This window comes from Colletotrichum graminicola, assembly GCF_000149035.1.
Source record: "Colletotrichum graminicola M1.001 genomic scaffold supercont1.24, whole genome shotgun sequence".
Lineage (NCBI taxonomy): Eukaryota > Fungi > Ascomycota > Sordariomycetes > Glomerellales > Glomerellaceae > Colletotrichum > Colletotrichum graminicola.
The window spans coordinates 429,987-452,882 of NW_007361028.1; the positions used below are offsets into that span (position 1 = coordinate 429,987).

At 56.1% G+C, this 22,896-nt stretch overlaps 6 protein-coding genes across 6 annotated transcripts; 3 read left to right on the forward strand and 3 right to left on the reverse strand.

Moving 5' to 3' along the window:
* Window positions 1-1,802: 1,802 nt before the first annotated feature.
* GLRG_06460 (uncharacterized protein) lies at window positions 1,803-3,507 on the reverse strand (the record flags this gene model as incomplete). Its single annotated transcript, XM_008097145.1, has 2 exons — window positions 1,803-3,426; window positions 3,491-3,507. 2 exons carry the CDS (start codon window positions 3,505-3,507, stop codon window positions 1,803-1,805), a joined length of 1,641 nt encoding a protein of 546 aa, XP_008095336.1.
* Window positions 3,508-3,860: 353 nt separating this feature from the next.
* GLRG_06461 (down-regulated in metastasis) lies at window positions 3,861-11,808 on the forward strand (the record flags this gene model as incomplete). The annotated part of the gene is made up of 2 exons (XM_008097146.1): window positions 3,861-5,239; window positions 5,292-11,808. The coding sequence occupies 2 exons, from the start codon at window positions 3,861-3,863 to the stop codon at window positions 11,806-11,808; spliced, it is 7,896 nt and encodes a 2,631-aa protein (XP_008095337.1).
* Window positions 11,809-12,118: 310 nt separating this feature from the next.
* Window positions 12,119-12,673, reverse strand: GLRG_06462 (DNL zinc finger; the record flags this gene model as incomplete). Its single annotated transcript, XM_008097147.1, has 1 exon — window positions 12,119-12,673. One exon carries the CDS (start codon window positions 12,671-12,673, stop codon window positions 12,119-12,121), a length of 555 nt encoding a protein of 184 aa, XP_008095338.1.
* A 1,071-nt stretch (window positions 12,674-13,744) lies between these two features.
* GLRG_06463 (Cullin family protein) lies at window positions 13,745-16,279 on the forward strand (the record flags this gene model as incomplete). The annotated part of the gene is given in 3 exon segments (XM_008097148.1): window positions 13,745-13,759; window positions 13,779-16,048; window positions 16,105-16,279. The coding sequence occupies 3 exon segments, from the start codon at window positions 13,745-13,747 to the stop codon at window positions 16,277-16,279; spliced, it is 2,460 nt and encodes an 819-aa protein (XP_008095339.1).
* Window positions 16,280-17,163: 884 nt separating this feature from the next.
* On the reverse strand, window positions 17,164-19,999 carry GLRG_06464 (uncharacterized protein; the record flags this gene model as incomplete). Its single annotated transcript, XM_008097149.1, has 2 exons — window positions 17,164-17,255; window positions 17,326-19,999. 2 exons carry the CDS (start codon window positions 19,997-19,999, stop codon window positions 17,164-17,166), a joined length of 2,766 nt encoding a protein of 921 aa, XP_008095340.1.
* Window positions 20,000-21,802: 1,803 nt separating this feature from the next.
* On the forward strand, window positions 21,803-22,863 carry GLRG_06465 (uncharacterized protein; the record flags this gene model as incomplete). The annotated part of the gene is made up of 3 exons (XM_008097150.1): window positions 21,803-22,288; window positions 22,367-22,563; window positions 22,635-22,863. The coding sequence occupies 3 exons, from the start codon at window positions 21,803-21,805 to the stop codon at window positions 22,861-22,863; spliced, it is 912 nt and encodes a 303-aa protein (XP_008095341.1).
* Between the last annotated feature and the right edge of the window lie 33 nt (window positions 22,864-22,896).

Sequence of the window (22,896 nt, forward strand, 5' to 3'; positions counted from 1 at the left end):
AGCTCAGACAGCTCCAGTTTCTGCTGCGTGGGCTTTTTTGTTAACCATTCTTCCTTCTTCTTGTTTTTTTCCCCTTTTTTGTAAGGGAGGAATGAGAGAAAAAGAGGGGAAAGTGGCTCTCTGGAGTCCCTCGAGACGGGTTCGTACAGGAAACCACACCGTCGAAGAGCCATGGTCGGCATGGTGTTCAATTTCCGGCCTTGCTGCTTATTTGTCCATGGTGGATAATGGGTGACTCGTCAGTATCACTATGTAGTTGTTTGGCTTCCCAGCCAGCACCCCCCCAATCGACGCTGATTGTCTCCTGCAAGGGAGAGAGACAGAGGACGCGTCGGTGGAGGCTCATCAGTGCCGGGGAACCTCGGAAGACCCAAGCTTACCAAAGTCCCGAAAACGATGGGAGAAAAAGAAAAGTAAATAGGCCCCAATTTGGTTGGAATTCCTACAGGCTGGTTGAGACACCTCCTCAAGGGAAACCACCCATCACAACGTGTGAATGTACACTTCTCTCGGCCCTTCCCGACGGTAACTGATCCCGCGCCTTATTGCTTGGTCGATATAGCGCCCAGCTGTGTCTCAGTCGTGCCAATCATACCGTGCCTATGACATCCCGGTAAGGGAGAGGTCGTGACGAAGTACGCCTTGCATCCCGGGAGAGCTCTGCCCACGAAGTGTCTCTGGAAAGGTGTGCCCTAGTGCAGCTCAGCCCGGAGAATAGAGAAGTCTTGACTCATCCAGCGAGGCGTGTCTTCCGGGGGCCGCCGTCCTTCCTTCCTCTGCCCCCACGAGCCCAGGCTTGCCGGGTCAGACGGAAAGTTTTCTTAGTTTTCTTCTTCTTCCCGAACGAACCGGGGCCTCGGTCTCCCTTGCGTGCGGCTCCGCGGGAGACTTTGACACGCGGACAGGCAGGGCCCCACGAGGGGTGGGGGCAAAATCGGTGTGCGCCTTGCCGAGACAATGTTGCCTGGTCCATGGTAGACATCAACTCGTGTATTGTAAGGGAGGAGCTTATTCAAGGGTCGTGGGCTGTTGATGTTGTCTCGCGGACGACACGTCCGGGCCGTCTGTGGCGTTGGATGGATGGGTTGCTGTGTTGCATCGGGAGACAGCGCGGGAATAGAGGACTTCCACCCGCGTCGAGTGACCGACATGAGCTACCGCAATAGTAAGTCAGATAATATCAATATCTGGTTGAGGGCGGGGCAAGGTGATGGTCATGACTGACCTCAGCTGGGAGCGGGTTGCTGAAACATTCGGGTTGGGAATAACACAGCTTCTCAAGATTCAGGCAATCGCTCGCATCGATTATCTCTCCCTGGTCGCGTCGAGCCGGCAAAGGGTCCAGGATAGTCAGCCAGGCTCTGTTTACTTTGAGGTGGGACTCTAAACGTGAGGACTTGTCACCATCACCAGAAGCAAATGCCACGGCAATAGTGGGCTGCAAAGAGGAACGCAAAGAGATAGTCAAACGAATCATAACTTTTGGTGCCTCTTGGCCTGCCTATGCAGACGCCCCCTTGCTTGTGGAATACGAAAACAGAAACTGCTCTTCGCAGAATCCTTTTGCCCCGAAGATGGAAGCAGGACTGACTACTTCCCCCAATATCCATCCGTTGATCGCTCGAAAGCAAAGCATCTGCAAATGCAGCCTGCTCTAGGCCATTTGCACGTATAGCAAGAATATGCATGTATAACCCGGGTATTTGTTCTCAAACGCCTTCCATGCTAAATGCTATGCCAAATATGTAAACCATGGCTGCGGTCGAGAAGAGATCACTCTTCCGGCCCGAATGTGCCGTCCATCACGCAAAGTCCCACTCCTTGAAGGCCTCACGGAGAGCCGCGACGTCTTGCTCTTCCTCCTCCTTCGTCTGTACGCAATCCTGCCAGACGAATCGCTTCTCGAGACGGAGGAGCTTCGCGACGACCTTGCGCGGGTATTGGAGATCGAAGCGCATGTTGGGATCGAGCTTCATGACGAGACTAGAACCCTTAATTCTGTCCTCACCGTTGTCGGCCCAGATCCAAAGGCGGAAGTAGTCACCAAATTCAGCCTGCTCCTCGTAGGAAAGCTCGCGGTTCTCAAACTCTGGATACTTGAGGTTCTCGGCCTCGACGCGGAACCCGGCCTCGACGAGCCCCTTGTAGACAAAGTCGGCGGGGACGGGGTGGAACTGCCAGTGGGCGTGAATGTTACGACCACGGCTGATTTCCCACGTGATGGCACCAAGCTTGTGGTCAGACTTGGTAGACAACATGGCCTGAAGCGCCTCCCGGAAACGGGTCATCTCTTTGTGGGTTTTCTCCGCCTCCTCAGGGGCGTAGCTCTCAACACCCGAGTGGTGGACAGTCGGGGTGTGGGCAAGGGGTGTGATAATGACATGGCCGGGGAAGCCGATACCGTGTTCCTGAAAAGTCCGTGACGTGGCGAGAGGGCCCTTGGCAGTAGCAAGATAACTGTCTTCGCCGATGGAGCAGACCATGTGAGTATCGAGGTTGGGGTTGCTCAAGCAGAAGAAACAACGATCCGGCCCAGGAGGGGGGGATTGCTGACGGCGGCGCTTGTTTCCGCGGCGATGATGACGGCCGTCGTCGTCGCCGGTGGCGAAGCGGCTGTAAGAGCCCTCGTCCTGCGTGCGTTTCTTTTGCTTCGTTGCGTTGAATGGGGTGTAGGTAGCATTGGCAGGTCGCTCAACGGTGGTCTCGTTGGGCGTCAGTGAGAACGCATAAAGCGCCTTGGCTTTGGCAGAGTTCCCGTAGGGGGCCATAGAGATGAAGCGAGTGACCGAAAGATGCTCATCTCTTTCCTCGGCGGGGTGGACGAAGGGCTCACGCTCGTAAAAAAACTCGGCGGGGGATGAGGAGAAGTGGTAACGGGGCTTCAGTATCGCGCACAGCTCTGCGATTTCGGCCGTGCTTTCGATTGCCCCTTCGTTTTCAGGGGAAAGCGCGATCTTGGATCCAGCCCAGACTCCTGCGGGCCAGACCGTCGTCAAAAGGATGTCCGCCTTGTTGGCGCCCTTGAGAGACTTCGCGTCATCTGCGGTGTGGTAAGGCAAATGCTGCTCCTTTAACTGTCCTCCCACAATTTCCACGTCAAGCTTTCCGCCAAGTGCGACGATCCTGATTCCTTCCGAGGTCTTGGTGATGCTGCGCTTGCCAAGGAAGTGGAGGTTCTCGCAAATTTCCTCGTCGGCTTCGATCTTCGCGACGATTCGCGGGGGAAGGGGCGTAGTACCGACGGTAAAGTAGACTGGAAGGGGAACTATGAGCTCGCCATTCAGAAGAGTTTCGACAGCGCTCTCGTCGTCAACACCGAAGAGGTTGCCAGTGACAATTGCGAAGCTAAAGTTGTTCTTGGAGTGGAGCGTCGCAAGCTTCGTGAAGGCTGGCTGCAGCCCGCCATTGAGGCTTCCTAGAACGATCCTAGACACAGTCAGTTTCAAATTCAATTCATATAGATTTTTTTATTGGTTGCGGTTGGACCTACACCTTGGGTGCAGCCATTGCGCTTCGATTGATGGTGTATGTGGCTGGGCTGGTGTTGTTGAAGGAAGCTTGGGTGGGCTTTTGGAGATGCGATGCGATGCGATAGGATGCGCGCGATGAAGTAATGTGGGTGGGTCCCTTTTTTATCGCTAAGCTCCGTGACTGGCTCAGACCCACTTGAACCCGCTTTATATCATATTCTTATCAGCTTATCGCAATCGACCGACCTTCAGCCGGCAGAAAAAAAAAGTCCAAATTTTTTGAGCTTTGAAGAGTTGGCGGGGAACTTCGTTTCGCGATCAAGCAGTTAGTGAAGTTGGGAGGCTATCAAAGACGGGTTTTTGCACACTCAACCTGTCAACTCGCCCAACATGCCTTCCACTTCGTCTGGTCGCATCACAAAGTCCCATAAGGGCAAGTATTCGACTCCCCACCAAAAGAACCACCGGTGGGAGTCTTTTGCTGCCAAGATCTCGAAACTCAACGCGCTCGATCCCCTGCGAAAAGTCCGCCGACACGACCTCGATGCCGAAGATCTCGAAGCCACGACCTCCTACTTTCGCAACGGCCTTCAAAGATGGGGAGAGCTCAACATATCCAAGGGCTTCAACGACTTCAAAAGGCAGGCTTTGCCCTTGAGCGAGAGTCTTGCCCAGATTCTGCACTTCGAGGAGAAGATCTTTGGCTTGCTAGAGGAATCGCTGGCGAAACAAGATAAGGAGGCGCTGGAGCCGCTGCTAGAGCTCCTCACGGCCTTCGCACATGATATCGGTACACGCTTCGAGAAGTACTATGCTAAGTCTCTACATCTCATCGTCGCCATTGCCGGAAAGCCCCAAGACGTCGACGTTATCGAATGGACCTTCGCTGCCCTTGCTTTTCTCTTCAAATATCTGTCGAGGCTCATAGTGCCTGACCTGCGGCCAACCTACGATGTTGTGGCACCGCTCCTGGGAAAGGCCCGCCACCCCCCTCACATTGCTCGTTTCGCCGCAGAGGCTATGAGCTTTCTAATCAAGAAGGCCGCTGCGCCAGCAAACCGAGAGACCGCTCTCGTTACGATCGTCAGCCACGCCAGAGATGACCTTCGGACCATGGTCGGCGAACGCCAATTCCAACTATATCAAGACGGTCTCATGACCATGTTTGCCGAGGCGATGAAAGGCCCTGGTCAGACCATCCACTCGACCGGCCCGGCCGTTTTCACGGCTCTAATGCAGGCGATACCCGAGACGGAAGCAGATCTCACACCCACCATGACCTGGACTGATCTAGTTTGCGGTGTGTTAACTAGCGTCACTCACCACTCCAACGACAAGGACCTTGCTCCTGTTCTCGAGGCGATGCAGGGTCAAGTGCAGGGGGCCTTGAGCGGGCCAAAGCCGAACAAGACATGGAAGTTTGTGCCACAGGTCAGGGTAATTGGCACAGCCGCCGGTGTCCGACACGGAAATCGAATCAGCAACTGGACCACCTTGGTCGAGAACCTTACCGCGATGTTGGACTCAATGGCACAACACTCCCCCGAGGCGACGGAGGACAAGCTTGGTCTGGTGTGGAGACATGTGATTGTCAACGCTGCCATTGTTTGGCACCAAGCGCCAATCGAGGCCCTGATTCCATCCATCAAGGACTTCATGACTGCTCTTCAGAGGGAGCGCCTCATGAGATGGTACATCCCTTTCTGTGCCTATTTCTCAAACCTCGATTCCACCCGGTTCCGAAGTCTCTTCCAGACGTATTTCCAGAGGTGAGTGCAGCCGCGTTCGGCATCGTAACCTTCCTGAGCTTACACGGAATAGATTTATAGTCAGCCATTGGTCCGACGGCCGCAACGAAGACATGCTGTGCGTCTTCCTGCCGCGCATGGTCCAAAATGGCAGTTTGCCTTCGCCCGGAGGCAAGGAGACATGCAATCTTCCGCGCAGCTGGCAGGACCAGATCGTGTCCAAGTTTGAGCGTCTCGAGGCATCCCCGTTCCCTGAACGCGGTGCATACGATAAGGACCCTCAGACGTGGCGCGACAGGTGCTTGCCAAAATACTCAGCGCTGCTGGACCTGTTGTTCTCTACGACTGTCCATCCCTCGGCCAGCGCCAAGATTGCGGAGCTTCTGCTTCGGAAGCTGAGGCTTGCCCTCAAGCCATCATCGACGCTGGCGTCCGACGAGGTGCACTTCAGCATCAGCCAAGGGTTTCACGCGTATCTGCGCATGAGCAGAGCAGCAGGCCCTGTAGACCCTGCGTTGAACCCGCTTCTCCGGGCTGCTTTGCCTAGGTTCAGCCGCTCAGTAGGCTTCTTGGAAGCGTACCTTACTTATACCGAGGCCACAAAGAGCCAGCCCCCGCTCGCCGACCACCAAAGTAGCGATAGCAGCGAGGGCTCCGAAGAGGATCCAGTCGTCCAGGCGCTCATTGAAAACCTTTCGGCTCCTTCCCACCAGCTTCGCCTTGCATCTCTCAAGATTCTTCAGCAGTTTGAATCAACTCCGGACGAGCTCCAGTGCCATACCCTCATGCTGGATATCGAACACACGGCCATGGATTTGTCCAGCCTGAGAAACGTTGCCATGCACCTTCGCAAACTCGGCCAAAACTACTCACAGTTGAAAGAGAATTCGTGGCTCATCAAGGCAATCCCCTCCTTCATGTTCGGCATGTTGACAATTAAACTGTCGCCTCTGTGGGACGACACGATCACTGCACTCAAGCTTGTTGGCGAATCCAAGAAGGGAGAGGAGAACATCACTGCAACTGCCTTCAACTGGCTGGAGACACCATCTCCGAGGTGGTCTGGGCCAGGTAGCCAGCCCACGCTCCAGAACCGCCAAGCGATGACCGACTTTGACTGCCGACACGTGCAACAGCTCTGGGACATGGCAGGTCATGTTGAAGAGGTGGTGAACAACGCCACCGACCTCATGCTCAAGACGTTCGACGAGCAACAGCAGACAGTTGAAGCTCACGCCGACACTGCGCGTGCGCAGGCTTTGAAGGTCCTCACCGCCATGCCTCACTTCGCAGAGAAGCGTTCTCGCAAGCTCGTGCCGTTTTTCCTGGCGTGGGCCGGTGACGATGAAGATTTATCCGACAGCCAAGAGGACGAAGACGTCCCGACCAAGGGCGAGGATTGGTCACTTCAGGATCGTAAAGCGCTCATTGGTGTCTTCGCCCTCTTCATCAACCCTAAAGTGCTTTATCAGAATGAGAGAGTCTACCACGCCCTTCTCCATCTCATGGAGAACGGTGACGTGGAAGTACAGAAGCTGGCTCTGAAGGCCATTCTCGCATGGAAGCAGGAGGGCGTTCGCCCTTACCAAGAAAACTTGGAGTACCTACTCGACGAGGCCAGGTTCAAAAACGAAGTCACCGTTTTCCTCCAGGGAGAGTCAGCCATCCGACCCGAGCACCGGGAGGAGCTGATGCCTGTCCTCCTCAGACTCTTGTACGGACGAACCATTTCGAAGAAGGGTGTTGCTAGTGGTCGTCATGGCCTGCAAGCTACCCGTCTGACCGTCCTGAGAAACCTCAGCGTGGAAGACACCGGAAGCTTTCTGGATATCGCCATTGGTGGTCTCAAGGATGCGCGCGTCATCGACGAGTCCGGCTTCCGCGCCAGCTTGTTTGATAAGGAGATCCTCCCTGTCCGCAAACAACTTGGTTTCATGAACATGATGCTACCCCTGATCAACGAACTGGGCGCACACGTCGGCCCTTACACCGAGAAGCTCATTCACCCTGTTATGTACTGTCTCATCTTTGCTTGCCGACGGCTCAGAGAGTCGGCCGCCGAGTCGGACGAAGAGGCTGAAGAACCGAACGATGTCTCGCAAGATTCCATGCTGAAGGTTATCCGCACCACTGGTCTGAAATGCTTGATCACCCTGTTCCGTAATGCGCAGGACTTCAACTGGCCGGCCTACTCGGTGCCCATTGTCAACGAGGTCGTCACTCCTAGAGTTGAGAAGCTTCCTATCGAGACAGCCCAGTCCGTGTCCGGCATTATGCAGCTTCTGTCAACTTGGTCACAGCTGCCTAGGGCCGCACTTTTCATCTCCATCAACGACCAGATCTTGCCAAAGGTCATTGAGTGCTTGTCTGTAGTCAAGGGCAAGGAGAATGTCAAGATCTTCGCCTTGAGCATTGTCCGTAACCTTGTCAAGCTGGCACAGGCTCCTGCTGGGGAGTCCGAGTTCAATGAGCTTATTCGAGCTGAACTCCTGGATGCCAACATGGAATTGACGCTGAAGACCATCGTCACCACCCTGGAGACGCAGACAATGGGCAACGAACTGCTCGAGGCTTGCATTGAGACGATCGTGGAGTTGTCTCCGCTTGTCGAGACCTCTGCCAACGTGCATGAGACGCTCAAGATTGCCACCTTCCTTCTCAACCAGCCGCCCAGAAGAGTCAACCCCAGAGCCAAGGGCAAGATTTTGCTCATCCTCGAGCGCTTCATCACCATACTTGGCTCTGAAGAGGCAGAAGAGCAGACCGCCAACATTGCCATCTTCGATACTCTGTCTTCCCTCTTCAGTTACTTCAAAGACAGGGACAACAGACAGGCACTGGCTCGCGTTCTTACCGCCCTTGCCGAGAAGGACAACACACTTCGGGAAGTTGCCGAAATTTGCAGCGACCTTAACTCTTTCGCCAAGAACCGCATCGACGAGCCAGACTATGACAAGCGACTTGTGGCCTTCACCCGGATCACAAACAAGGAAACACCCTTCAGTGTTAGGCAGTGGCTCCCTTTGCTACACAACCTGATTTACTACATCCGCTCGGATGAGGAGTATGGTATTCTGGCCTCGAACTCTGCGGACTGTCTGCGCAAGTTCATCAGGGAGGCGGCATCTTGCTCTGATCAGGCTGTCGAGGCCGGGTTTGAATCCCATTTGAAGACCATTTTGTTGCCTTCCATCTATACTGGAGCTCGCGAGGAGTCCCCAACTGTCAGGAGAGAATACCTTAGAGTGTTCGGCTACCTTCTAGCGCAAATGCCCACGTGGGAGCCTGTTGCAGACATGAAGGGGCTCTTGACTGGTGAACTTGCTGAGGAGACGTCCGAATTGCCCTTCTTCTTCAACATTCTCAGTCCTGCCACCTCCCGACAGCTGGAAGCCATCCGGATGCTCGACAGTGTCAACGACGGCTCAGAAATTGGCAGCCAGAACCTCAGCCAGTTCTTTATTCCCCTTCTCGAGCACTTCATCTTTGGTCGCACAGAGGGAAGCGATGACCAGGGTTTGGGTGCTCAAGCAACGATCACGATTGGTAACCTGGCACAGTCTCTGGATTGGAAGCACTACCGCGTCATCCTGCAGAGATACATCAGCTACGTCGAGTCCAAGCCCGACAACCAGAAGCAGGTCATTCGACTGCTTGCCAAGTTCTGCGATGCCCTCATCTTTGCAGTTGGACAAGCGGCCGCCGAGCCAATGCAGGTAGACGATTCGGAGACGACCTCGCCTTCGGGCAAGAGACTGGTGCTCACCAAACCCCCACAAGACAAGCTCAGCAAGGACGTCAATAACCTCTTCCTACCTTCGCTGATCAAGCATCTGCACGAGAAAGACGAGTCGGAGGTCAGTTACCGTGTGCCGGTTGGTGTCATCATCGTCAAGCTTCTCAAGCTTCTGCCGCTCGAAGAGATGGGTCAGAAGCTTGCTGGTGTCCTCACAGACATCTGCCACATTTTGCGCAGCAAGTCTTGGGAGGCCCGTGAGATGGCCAGAGATACTCTCGTTCAGATTGCATCGGTGCTGGGCCCGACTTACTTCAGTTTCATCCTGAAGGAGCTGCGGGGTGCTCTCAAGAGAGGCTACCAGCTTCACGTTATGTCTTACACCCTTCACTCGATGCTTCTCAAGATCATCCCGGAATTCCAGCAGGGTGATCTTGATTACACTCTGCGGTCTATTGTCTCAATCATCATTGACGACATCTTTGGAGTTACCGGTCAAGAAAAGGACGCCGAGGGTTACATCAGTGAAATGAAGGAGGTCAAGGCAAGCAAGAGTCAGGATTCCATGGAGCTCATTGCCAAGTCAGCCTCCATCAGCCAACTTGTCGTTCTCGTCCACCCTCTGCAGTCCCTGCTCCTGGAAAAGGTCGACCTCAAGCTGGTTCGCAAGATCGACACGCTGTTGGCAAGAATTACCGCTGGTCTCTTGCAGAACCCTGCGTCGGAGAGCCGTGACACTTTGATCTTCTGTTACGAGGTTATCCAAGAGGTCTACAAGAACCAGAAGACCGAGGTGCAGCCAAAGATCGACTACCGCCTGAAGAAGTATCTATATCAGAAGGGCGTCAAGAAAGACAACCACGGCACCGCTGGCAAGTACACCTTCAAGCTAGTCAAGTTCGCCTTCGACATCCTGCGGTCTGTGTGGAAGAAGTACGACAGCCTGCGCACCGCAACGAACATTGCTGGATTTGTCCCCATTCTCGGTGACGCCATCGTAGGCGGAGAGGACGATGTCAAGACTGCAGCCTTCAGGCTTCTCACAGTCCTGGTCAAGGTACCTTTCAACAACGACGAAGATGTTCAGCTATACAAGGTTGCGGTCAAGGAGGCGACGAAAAGCATCTCGATGTCAAGCTCAACCACCACCGAGCTTTCGCAGGCTGCTCTGAAGCTTCTCTCGGTTGTGCTGCGCGAGCGCAAGGATATCCCCGTCAAGGACGCAGCGATTGATATGCTGCTCGGCAAGCTGAAGGACGATCTAACCGAGACTCTTTACCGCCACGTTACTTTCAACTTCCTCCGCTCTGTGCTTGAGCGCAAGATTGAGACTGCGGTAGTCTACGACACACTCGACTACGTTGGCACTGTCATGATCACCAACGACGATAAGGATACCCGAGACCTGGCTAGGGGGGCCTTCTTCCAGTTCCTCAAGGACTACCCGCAGAGGAAGGCCCGGTGGGTGAAGCAACTCAACTTTGTGGTCGCCAACTTGACTTACGAGCGCGAAGGCGGCCGTCTCTCCGTCATGGAGGTCGTCCATCTCCTGCTGATGAAGTCCGCGGACGACTTTGTTCAAGAGGTCATCTCAACTTGCTTCTTGCCTCTTGTCATGGTGCTAGCCAACGATGACAGCGAAAAGTGCTGTCTTGCCGCCGGCGAGCTTATCAAAGAGATGTTCCGCCGGGCCGACAAGGAGAGGACGCAGAACTTCATGACTCTCCTTCGCTCGTGGCTTGAGCAAGAGGACAACCCTGCGGTGACGAAGCTGTCGCTGCAAGCTTTTGGCCTCTTCTTCGAGGCCAAGGAGCCTTCATCTAAGCATAGGAAGGAGTTGGAGCTGGTTCTCGGCAAGATCGGCGAGATTGTCGGAACCGGCGACATCCGCGTCGCCGACGAAGACCTCATCAACACTGTGCTCCACGATGTTCAGGTTCTTACGGAGAAGTACCCCGCAAGGCTGCTGTCTTCCGAAGCCAAGGAACTCTGGGGTGATGTCCGTGGCTGCCTGGTTCACCCTGAGAACTCGGTCAAGCTGAGCACCACCAAGGTGCTGAGCACGTTCCTCGCCGACTTCGCTGGCAAATCCAACAAGCCGGGAGAAGCACTAAAGGGTTCGCATGGCCTGGACCTCGAGGTCGAGGACCTCGAGGAGCTTGTCAGACTTACTCTTTACGCCCTGAGAACCCCCGAGATTGACGACGCCCTCGCTGCGGAGATTACCCAGATCCTCATCTTCCTCGGCCCTCGCCTGCCCGTCAAGGTGCAGAGCGTACCGGAAGCCGAGACGCTGGGAGACCGCGACGAGACAACTGCGGAGGAGGACAGAATCGATGAGCACCGCAAGGACCTCCAGTACCTGTTCTGGAAGCTCTCGTCGATCCTGCGCAGGGACGTGCGCCCCAAGTCTACCGCCATCACTCCCAAGACGGTGGCCATGGAGGTGCTGGAGACCATCTGCCGCCGTGTGCCGCAGGATAATCTCGAGCCGTCGTTCAAGACGATACTCTACCCGCTACAGAACCTCACGGACCCCAATATCCCCGTGCCCTTCTCGACGGACGACCTCTTCAAGACCCGGCTCGAGACGCTCAAGACGAGGGCGCAGATCCTCATGGACTCGCTGCAGAAGAAGTTCGGCACCGCCGAGTACACCAAGCAGCTGCTGGCCATCAGGGAGGAGGTGCGCACGCGGAGGCAGCAGAGGTCCAGCAAGCGCAAGATCGAGGCCATCGCGCACCCGGAGAAGTACGGCAGAGACAAGAGGAAGAAGACGGAAAAGAAGAAGGAGAGGAAGAAGGTCAGGAGCCACGAGCACAAGCAGTTCAGACAGGCGTACAAGGGGTGGTAATCATCGAGGATACATGGACACTGGCGTTTTCGGCTGGGAAAAGAAGGATGCGCAGGAATTTAGAAAGGGTGTATTTATATATAGTACAGGGGCTAACATTGCCCGTTCATATGTGGGATCTATCATTTATTGTTACAATATTTCCTGTCTTTTCGTGACCCAGGATAGTGATGCTGGGGTATCCGGAACGCCGTAATCTTTTATATGCAGTCATTCCCCGACGAACTAAGGCCGTGTTGATCCAATGTTTTCCTCCGCCACATTTTACCACAAGTGTTGTACAGCATCTTCAAAGTCATGCCCGACGCGCTCAAGCCGGGCCGTCCTTCTTCGTGTCGGCAGACTGGACCTCGGCCTCGGCCTCGGCGATGCCCTCGTCAGGGTAGAACTCTATATCGCCGTCCTCGCCCAGGGTGCCCCGCTTGACGAGGCGGCCCTTCTCGCGCATCAGGTCCTCGACGGTGATCTTGCGATCGCCAAAGATGCCCAGGTGGTCGCTGATGACGTGGCGGTTGCGGCAGGAGGGGCAGGTGATGAGGACGGAGCCGTGGTGGTAGCCCTGCTTGGAGACCTTGTGACGCGAGCGGGTGTCGCAAGGCACGCAGGTGAAGTCGAGCTGGTAATGCGGCGAAGCCTCGAGGCGCATCTGGGCGGGCGACTTGGCTTCGGCCTCGCGTGCCGCCTTCGGCTTCGGGATGGCGTGGGCGAAACGCGCGGTGACGGTGGGTTGGAGCGGTGAATGCTGTTGTTGGCGATAGGCTTGGAGGGCTTGCAGGATGGGGCTGCCGCGGTTGAGTGGTGATGCGCCAGGGCGAGCTTGTCGCAGCATGGGCGTGAGCTTTGTGAAGGTTGGACGCGAGGCCATTCTGATGTGTAAGTGTGTGTGTGTGTGTGTGTGTGTGTGTGTGTGTGAAAGATCTAGTGGTTGAGTGGTGTAATTAAGGGTTGTATTCGCGTTGGTGATGGTGTTAGTGTTCGTCAAGGCCTGTCAGTGAAGCTGTGTTTGGCTGGTTTGACCTGCTCTCGAATTGGTCTGGAAATGCCGTCATTTTCCACTCCAGAGCACGGGCAGTCAAGCATCTTGAACAAAACTAGAAAATAAAAATAATCGAACGTACAGCCACATGTGGCGCAAACGTCCTGGTCGTTAAATGATTCGTGCGTAGCAAACCCAAGTGATTGGCTCCGATGCCCCACATCGATCGCCCCTTCCGCCTTGCGCAACATGCAATATGCGCGCGGACCATCCCGACTGGGGTCAGCGCACCGCAGCGCAGCCTTGCTGTTGTCGGCTCCTCCAGCGGAACTTGAACACTTACATCCCTTCCTTCCTTTGCAATGTCTACTTGTAATATATTCCAGTCCTCCGAACTTTTTCCCTGCCTTTCGATGGGCGGTCGACCTCTTCCTTGCTAGCAAGCTCGAATGTTCTCTACTTCTCGCCTTGTTTCCCCTTCGCTTCTTCCACAATAACGAGGTGTTGCCTTCACCCATCCCGCTACACGCGAAAAGCTACCCCGCCTCCGCCAACTTAGTCACTCCCGCGATAGCTTTCTCGACCTGAAACGACCACCCACCATTACCGAATCCCGCAGAGGTTTTCCCCTCCATATTTCCATAGATACGCACACGCAGACGATGATTTCTGGCAGAGGCGGCGGAGGCACGGCCATGCGAGCCGGCCGCATTCGGCCCCCGCGCCGCCCAGGTCGGGTGAGTTATACCCTGAGCATGCATAAATGAGGTGTCGCCTGTCCTGTCATGATGATGGCCTAATATCTGCTTGCTTATTGTCCTCCTACTGTGTCCCCTTCATTGTCCTGGTGGATCGCCGCTGTGTGAATTCCTCTCGGCTCTTCGTCCGATTGCAGGTCGCCGCTGAAGGAGGGTGGAGAGGGGGCTTAGGAGGAAGAACATAGGCCAAGGACAGGAGAAAATGTATACAAAGACTGTGTGCTAACTGTTGAAAGCTCACATCCGGCATTGATACTAGCGACTTTGAGCAGTGTTGGGAGACTCTGAAACAGGCCCTCACAGACATCCACAACCAGAACTGCAGCACGCTGTCGTTCGAGCAACTCTACCGAGCGTCTTACAAGATAGTACTTAAGAAGAAAGGCGAGTTACTTTACGAGCGGGTTAAGCAGTTTGAGGAGCAATACTTTTCCGAGCACGTCATCCCCACCATCGAGCGCCTGGTCACAGCCAACCTCGTAAGCGCCGCTATGGGTGGTGCGGCCACATCAGTCAATGAGCGGCGAAAGATGGGCGAGATATTCCTTGGAGGTGTGAGAAAATCTTGGGACCACCACAACACTTCCATGAACATGACGGCCGATATTCTCATGTACCTCGACCGGGGCTACACCCAGGACGCCCGCAAGGCGTCCATCTACACGGCCACAATTGGTCTGTTCCGTGACCATATTCTCCGGGCGTCGCTCAACTCGAGTGGACAATACACCATCTTTGACATACTCAACTCGGTCATTCTCGACCACGTCAACATGGAGCGCGACGGTGATACAATTGACCGCCACCTGCTGCGGAACATTGTTCGGATGCTGGATTCTCTCTACGAGTCTGACGAAGAAAACGAGGCCGAGAAGCTGTACCTGACCGTATTCGAGCCCGCCTATCTCGAATCCGAGCGTGATTACTACAGGCGCGAATGCGAGCGACTGCTCCGCGACGCCGACGCCGGCGCATGGCTGCGGCACACCCAACGCCGACTGCAGGAGGAGAACGACCGATGTGATACCACCATCCACTATGAGACGAGAGAGAGGTCCATCAAGGTTGTTGAGGAGGAGCTCATCTCGGCACATCTGGACGACTTTTTGAACCTCGAAGGTAGTGGCTTGAAATCGATGGTCAACTACGATCGCGAGGAGGAACTGTCTATCCTCTACCAGCTGGTATCACGGGTCGATTCGAAGAAGGCATCGCTGAGGAAGATATTGTCCGCGCGTGTAATTGAGCTCGGCCTCGAGATTGAACAGATGTTGAAGGATACCAACTTCTCAGCCGCCTCGGCACAGGCTGACGGGGAGGAGATTGATGGCGGAGAGAAAACCAAGGCGTTGAGCTCGTCCGCTCAGCAGACGGCTGCGGCGATCAAGTGGGTCGACGATGTCCTCAAGCTCAAGGACAAGTTCGACAACCTGTGGACCAAGTGCTTTCAAGAGGACCTCATTATTCAAACCGCACTCACGAAGAGCTTCTCCGACTTTATTAACATGTTCACCAAGAGCTCCGAATATGTCTCACTATTCATCGACGACAATCTTCGACGCGGTATCCGAGGCAAGACCGAGACCGAGACCGAGGCAGTACTGGAGAAGGCCATCACGGTGATCCGCTACCTCTCAGACAAGGACCTCTTTGAGCGGTACTACCAGAAGCACTTGGCGAAGCGTCTGCTGAACAACAAGTCGGAGAGCCACGATGTCGAGAAGTCGATGATTTCGCGGATGAAGCAAGAGCTTGGCAACCAGTTCACCGCCAAGTTCGAGGGCATGTTCAGAGATATGGAATCGTCTGCCGAGTTGACGTCAGGTTACCGGGACCATATCAAGGGCTTGGGCGACATGTCACGCAAACAGATCGATCTCGCTGTTAATATCTTAACGACCAACTCATGGCCTCCCGAGATCATGGGCCGTACGTCGCAGTTCTCCGAGGGCGGCGGCTGCATCTTCCCCGAAGAGATCAAGCGCCTCCAGGAAAGCCTTCTCAAGTACTACCTTACAAATCGCAGTGGCCGTAAGCTGACTTGGCTTGGGTCAACCGGCAACGCCGATGTCCGCTGTGTTTTTCCCGCCGTTCCTGGTGGAAAGGGCCCGCTGGCGCGTGAGCGTAAGTACGAGATCAATGTGCCGACTTACGGCATGGTTGTGCTCTTGCTCTTCAACGAGCTCGGGGAGGGCGAGGAGCTTTCCCTGGAGGAGATTCAGGCTAAGACCAACATACCGCCTCAAGACCTTGCCAGAACCCTTACTTCTCTGGCCATCGTCCCGAAAGCGAGATTGCTGGCCAAGGAGCCTGCCAACAAGTCCATCAAGCCGGGCGACAGGTTCAAGTTTAATACTTCTTTCGTTAGCAAGACTGTCCGCATCAAGGCGCCCATCATCAACGCCACCAGCAAGGTCGAGGGCGACGAGGAGAGGAAACAGACAGAGGAGAAGAACAACCAGACCCGAGCCCATATCATTGACGCCGCGCTTGTCAGAATCATGAAGTATGTGCTTCCTTGCCACCCATTGTCCTTGCTATCGTTGCTAATCATGGCATTAGACAACGTAAAGAGCTCGGCCATTCGCAGCTCATCACCGAGGTTATCGACCAACTCAGCAGTCGGTTCAAGCCCGAGATCAGCCTCATCAAGAAGCGGATCGAGGACCTCATCGTGCGCGAGTACCTCGAGCGGGTGGAGGATGCATCAACACCAACGTATCGCTACCTGGCGTAAGAGCGCCGCATGGCACGAAGGATAGATACGATTCTCATGAAACTGGTAGAGGTAGAGGATGTCATTTAGGGCTGCATCACGGAGGGTTTACGGGATTTCTACCAGGCACGGCGTTTTCAGGGTGGGTCGATGGAGGAACTACACTTTGCCATCTCTATTCGTTTCGAAGAAAAAAAAGGGTGATGGTGTCTCGCAGATGGCGGGGAGCATGTACCAAAACATTCAGCATTGCGTCCATCATATGGTCCGGACAAGCAAAGTCTATGGTGGTCTGTGTCGAGGGACCAAAGGAAAGGCGAGCTCGCGGGCTTACACGGATCTGATCCAGACCTTGCGGACGCGTGGAACCCAAGGCGGTCATGTCAAATACTTGGCCTCTTTCTCATGTATAGAATTCCGAGGGATAACGTCTTTGATGGCTCGGATTTTTTATTTATTCTTGTCTTGTCTCGCGCCCTTCTGAAGCTGTAACCCTCTCGCCTCTCCCTCAACAAAGTGTCCTGTTTCCACCGGGGAGGAAAGTCAAACGGGCAGATAAACGAGACAATGGCATCCCACCGGCTGACTGACACCATTCACGAAAATTTTTGATCAAGTTAGGTTTTGGGGGAGGGATGGTGTTGTGCTCCCGTAACAATTAGTCAAAACGGCACGCTTTATACGCTCAGTGCGCACGCGCGTACGGCCTTGTCTATTGGATATCCGCTAACAGGCGGGAGAGGCATGAAGAACTCTCTCTCTCTCTCTCTCATGATAATGAAGATAAAAGCAGAAAAAAAGCAAACTGGTCTTTCGCAAACCCCCCTAAAACTCCATACTATAAAGATATAAAAATAAAGAAATCGCACTATAGAGATGATACATTAACGGGCTCCATCCAGTCTCTACACCCTCGCTTTGGGCTCGACGATGGGCTTCGCGCCGGCGACCTTGAGCCACTCGCCGTTGAAGGCGTTGATGAGCCAGTTGCTGAGTTCTGCAAGGGGAGAAAAGCCCATGGTCAGTCAAGGCATCTCTCGGGGGATGGGGTGGGAAGGAAGACTCACTATCGTAGACAATCCTGTTTGCGCCGTGAAAGTATATGCCATGGTCGCTGTCGGGGAAGACGTGGACGTCGTAGTTCTCGATGCCGTTGAGGTCGAGCTTGTCGAGGAGGGTGAGGGTGTTCTGGTAGTGGACGTTGTCGTCGCCGACGCCGTGCATCATGAGCCAGCGGACGTTGCCGGCGAGGGCCGAGACGTTGGAGACGGCCGTCTGGTCGTAGCCCGAGGGGTTGAGCTGGGGGGTGCGCATGTAGCGCTCGGTGTAGATGGAGTCGTAGAAGCGCCAGTCGGTGACGGGGGCGACGGCCATGCCGTAGCTGAAGGTGCGGCCGGCGTCCATCTCGAGCGTCTTGAGGGTGTTGAAGCCGCCGTAGCTCCAGCCCCAGATGGCGATGCGCGCCGGGTCGACGTACTTCTTGGCGGCCCAGGCCTGGGCGGCGGCGATCTGGTCGTGGGCCTCCCAGTAGCCGAGGTGGTCGCGGATGAGGACGCGGTTCTTGCGGCCGATGAAGCCCGTGCCGCGGCCGTCGACGGTGACGACGAGGTAGCCGAGCGCCGAGGCGACGTAGGACTGGAAGTCGACGGCGAACTTCTTGTGCACGCTCTGGGACCCGGGGCCGGAGTACTGCTGGAACAGGACCGGGTACTTCTTCTTTTCGTCGAAGTGGGGGGGACGGCGCTCGACATAGTTGAGCTCGACGCCGTCGACCTTGAGGGTGCCGTAGTTGAGGATGGGGAGCTCGTACTTCTTGGCGTTCTCGGCGAGGTCCTCGTTCTTCTCGACGACGTGCTCGTAGCTGACGGGGCTGCTCGGCGTGCTGACGACCTTTTGCCACGGGATCTTGGGGCCCTGGTACGACAGGAGGGCGTAGCCCGCGCCGCTCGAGAAGGAGATGTCGTAGTAGCTCTCGAACTTTGTGTCGGTGAAGGGTTTGAGGTCGGACCTGTTGAGGTGGACGCTGTAGACGTGGCGTTGAATGGAGGACTCCTTTGTCGCCACGAAGTAGACGAGGTTATTCTTCAGATCGACGGCGGAGGGCCCGTCGTCGACTTCCCAGTCGCCGCCGGTGAGGTAGACGGGCTCGGCATTGTCCATCGGCGAGAAGTAGGCAATGTGGTCGCCGTTGCCGTGGACCACGGTGTCGATGTAGCCGTCCTGCGGCCGTCCGTTGGCGGGGTCGGCAGGGATGAACTGGGTGGTGTGGGATATCTCGAACCAGCCGCCGTCGAGCTCGCCCACGTCAATGGTGTTGACGGTCTTGCCGGTGCGGGCAACGACGTCGACGAGCACCACCCGCATGATGTCGCTCACGCGGTTGGTCTCCTTGATCAGGACCTTGTCGTTGGCCCAGAGGACCATGTTAATGAGCCTGTCGTCGTCGGCGAAGCCGCCGTCGATATCGACCGAGAAGACGTCGCCGCGCTCGACGTCAAAGAACAGGAGGTCCACAACGGGATTGTGGCTTCCGGCACGAGGGTACTTGATGCGCTTCTCATCCGGGTACGTCTCTTCGCCCGGAGGCTTCTCTTTGCCCGAAGGCCTCGACAGGAAGTACTGTAGGGGGTACTCCGGGACGCCCGTCTCGTTGGTTCGGAGGAACGCGACGTACTTGCCATCCTCCGAGTACCATGTGGCGCTATTGGTAGCGAAGACTTCCTCCTCGTAGACCCAATCGGGGATGCCGTAGAAGTACTCGGGTCCACCGTCGTTTGTGATCTGGGTGACCTTCTTGTCACCGTCCAGCTTGCGCAGAAAGAGGTTGTTGTCCCTGGTGAAGACGATGGCATTGCTCTGAGGGCTCCAAGTCGCGAGCTGCACGCGGCCGTCGGGGTGCTCGGGATCGAGAGCTTCGGCCGTCTGGGTTTCCACGTCAAAGATCCAGTACAGCGCGGTGTAGGAGTAGCGCCAGTTGCGCTGGCGGTCGGTCGAGACGAGCACCTTCTTCATGTCCTTGCTCGGGCGGGTGTCGGAGGGCGCCAATTGCCGGCCACCGACATTGATCCACGGATTCTTCATCAGGGTACGGCTCTGGACGACGTTGGCCGAGACCTGGCTGTCCTTGTTGCCGGATCTCACGTCCTCAACGACGAGGTAGTCCTTGCCACGGGCGCCCTGCTCGAGCAGCAAGCCGTCCTCCCCGTTGGGCCCCTCGATCCAGCTGATGGAGTGAGAGGTCGGGTACCAGAAGCCGGAAATGACCTGATCTAGCGTCACGGGCTTCCCGGAGCCGCGCGAGGTCGCCGACGGGTCGTGGTCGATGGTGCTGGCGTGCTTATACGACTTGTTGGACAGGAAGACGAAGAGGGCGGCTCCCCACGCAAAGAGGAAGGCGGCGGCGAGTATCAGTATCACCTTCTTCAGGCCGCGATCGACACCTACGCGGCGCATCATAACGCTGGCGGGGGCGAGGAAGGGCCCCGTCTCGAGGTCATTCGTGTCGGCCTCCTTGTAGCTTTCATCGTCGTCGTCGTCGTCGTCGGGGTGGTCGGCATAGCCGCCACGGGAGGCAGACGGGGCGCGGCGGCGCTGGGAGGAAGAGTGGTAGCTCTTCTCATTATGCTCGTGCAGGCGGTCGAAGACGAGGCTGGTGGTGGAAACGGTCGAGAGGGACGATTCTTGGGACATCCTGGGTTCCTCGGCGATCGGCTGTCGAGAAGCGGTGGCCGGAGCGTCCATCGCGAAGGGGAGGACGGACTGTAGGTAGTGGGATTCTTTTGGAGGGGGGGATGGTTTGATGGGCGAATGCAACTGTCAAACCAAAGATGGAGAGATAGGAATCGGCACTAGGTTGGCTGCGCAATGATTTGAAACGGCATGCTGTCTCGAGGGTGGCTTCCGTCCTCTTTCGGACATGGGAGGGCACGATGGCGACTCCTCATGGACCGGAAGCACGGTCACGCGACGGTCGGTGGTCTTTTTCTTGTAGACCGGGGGTGGAGGAAACGGCGGATACGGACAACAGCACGGCCCTAGAAGAGGAGGGGGTCGGAAGAGTTGCGATTGATTATACGGCGAGAGTTGAGGACGGGCGAAGGAGTCGGGAGACTTGAGGTTTGCTTGCTTGCTTGCTTGGCGGTGTTGGGGGGGAGCTCCCTGGCGGAAAGTGACCTGAACCACGTATGTAATGTATGCCATTCGCTGTACGGATATCGGTAACCTGTGTACAAAGGTACTGTACCTTTCAGGGATGCGGATGCGGCAGAAGTACGATAGGCTTGGCCCGTTTCAATCGTCTGTCACATTTCCTCCCAGTCGGGTTGGTAGCCGACACCCCCATCTCGTCTTATCATGGTGGCTCCTTGGTAATACTGATAAACTAGAAAGATTTCCCCGGCTTGTGGTTATACCTCATCACGAACCATCAGCATCTCCCCATCAAGACCTTTCTGCAGATGCCGACCGCGAAGAAGCCATGTTCTTCCTGCTCGATCCGGTGTTGTATTGTACATTGACTCGTCGGTTCTTGGCTTGATCCGAGTCAATGACACAGATCAGTTGAGAGGAAGGGGGAAACGAGATTAAGAGATGCAGGTTGACTGACTCTCTAGCCTGCTTTGCAAGAGGAGACAGACGCATCGCAACTCGAAAGGCTTTGCGCATTCTATATTAATCGCCGCTCTGCATACAACCCTTGTGCGCCAAGCACCAAAAACACCAAAAACAGCTCCAAAACAGTGGTATCGAATCCCCCTTCCTTCACACCCCCCCTTCCCTCCTCGCAGAAGATCCCCTTGGCGTCATCTAGACAGCCAGCTGCGGCGCGACGGCGGCGTCGTCGTCAATCTTCTCGACGACGCAAGCCGTCCCGGAGGCGCACGTCTGCGCAAAGCCGCCCAGGTCCGCCGCGTCGATCTTTGCTCTGCGTGCCTGCCTACTCGCCACTATCTAGTGCCATACTCCCCCACGTCGATAACACAGGAAAACCAAGGTAAAGAACCGAATAAGAGAAGCCCAAAGATGGAACAAGAACGGATAGATGCACACGGCAACGGCTCACCTCCAAGTCGCCTAGGCATGTTCTGCACCACCTCGGCACGTCGGGACACGGCGATATTAGCCGTGCACTATTTACCATGTCAACATCTCCAGCGAGGGCTCCCAACAGCCCTCACTGTCCTTGGACGTAACTATACCAGGATCCTGCTACTACTTTGGAGGGGGGCCACATCTTCCCCGATTCGTCCGTGAGCGGCGCAGGCAGACGACGCAGTCGAGGTCGTGGAGATGGAGGGGGGGGCCACCTCGCTTGGGTCAGATACCCTCCAACCCCGAAGTCGAACTTTCTCGGAGCGTAGCCGCCGTCGCAGATCGAGCCAACGCCCTTTTTTCCCTGATGAGGACTTACGACACTGAGAATCGCCAACGTGAACGGTGACGGTGACGAGTAGATATATTAAACATGACGCCCATCAATCTACCAAGCAAGAAGCCTCCTCCTCCTCCTCCTCCTCCTCCCCCCTCCGAGTAAAGAATCCCAACATGTTCTCCCGCGCCGCCCTCCTGCTCCTCCTCACGCCGGCCACCCTCGCCGCCGCCACCCCCAACTGCCACGCGGCGGCCGTCCGGTGCCCCATCGTCTTCGACGGCCGCGTCCCCGCCGTCGCGACCCCGCAGGACTTCGACACGGCCTCGGGCGGCGGCTGGAACCCCTACAACCCGGGCTACGTCAAGGGCGAGGGCCTGCTGTGGTCCGACATCATCCTGCTGCCGCTGCCATCCCCCCAGGAGGAGGAGGAGGAGGCCGCGCCCCCGTCGCGCTTCGACGCCGGCGGGGGCACGCGCCCGCTCGAGGTGACCGTCTCGGACAGGAGCATCTTCATGAACCAGCGCGGCTTCCGGCGCGCCGGCCTGCAGTTCGCGGCGGACGCCAACGTCGGCAGCCCCGCCGCCGCGGGGGTCAAGACGCTGCATTTCAGTGTGCGGCAGGACGCGGCGCGGCCGCTGAACCTGACGCACGAGTATCTCGTAGGTCCAACGGCTCTTATATATATATGTGTACATGTATATATATCTTTCTAATCCACTCATCTTTTCTTCTTACAGAACGTCTGGCACGAGACGGCGGCATACGACGCGAATCAGTTCAATTTCCAGACGGGCACCCTCATCGGCCGCGAGGGGCTGCTGCCGAAAGACACCTTCAAGCTGTTGGACCGGGACAACAAGCTCCTCTGGTCGACGCCCGTGGCGACGGACGGCTCGTGGCAGAACTTTGCCCTGACGTTGGACTTTTCCAAAAAGTTGAGCCTTCCCTTTTCCAAAAAAAAGACAAAGAAAAAAAAGGGCCCTCTGACTAAAAAGACGCTCGCAGTACCATCCAAGTCTGGTACTCGACCGGCGGCGCCCGGCTCGCCAGTCAGGGCGGCGCCATCCCGGCCAACCTCGCCGGGGACGGGCAATACCAGATCGGCATCTTGAAGAAACCGACGGGCACCAGCGACGTGGTAAACTCGGGGTATCAGTCGAGCAACTTGGACGAGGGCCAGATCTACGGAGGCATCTTCATCGAAGATGGCGCTGACGGGTGCGTGTCACTTTGAGTCTTGAGAGTCGCGAGGGGGATGGGGTTCGTC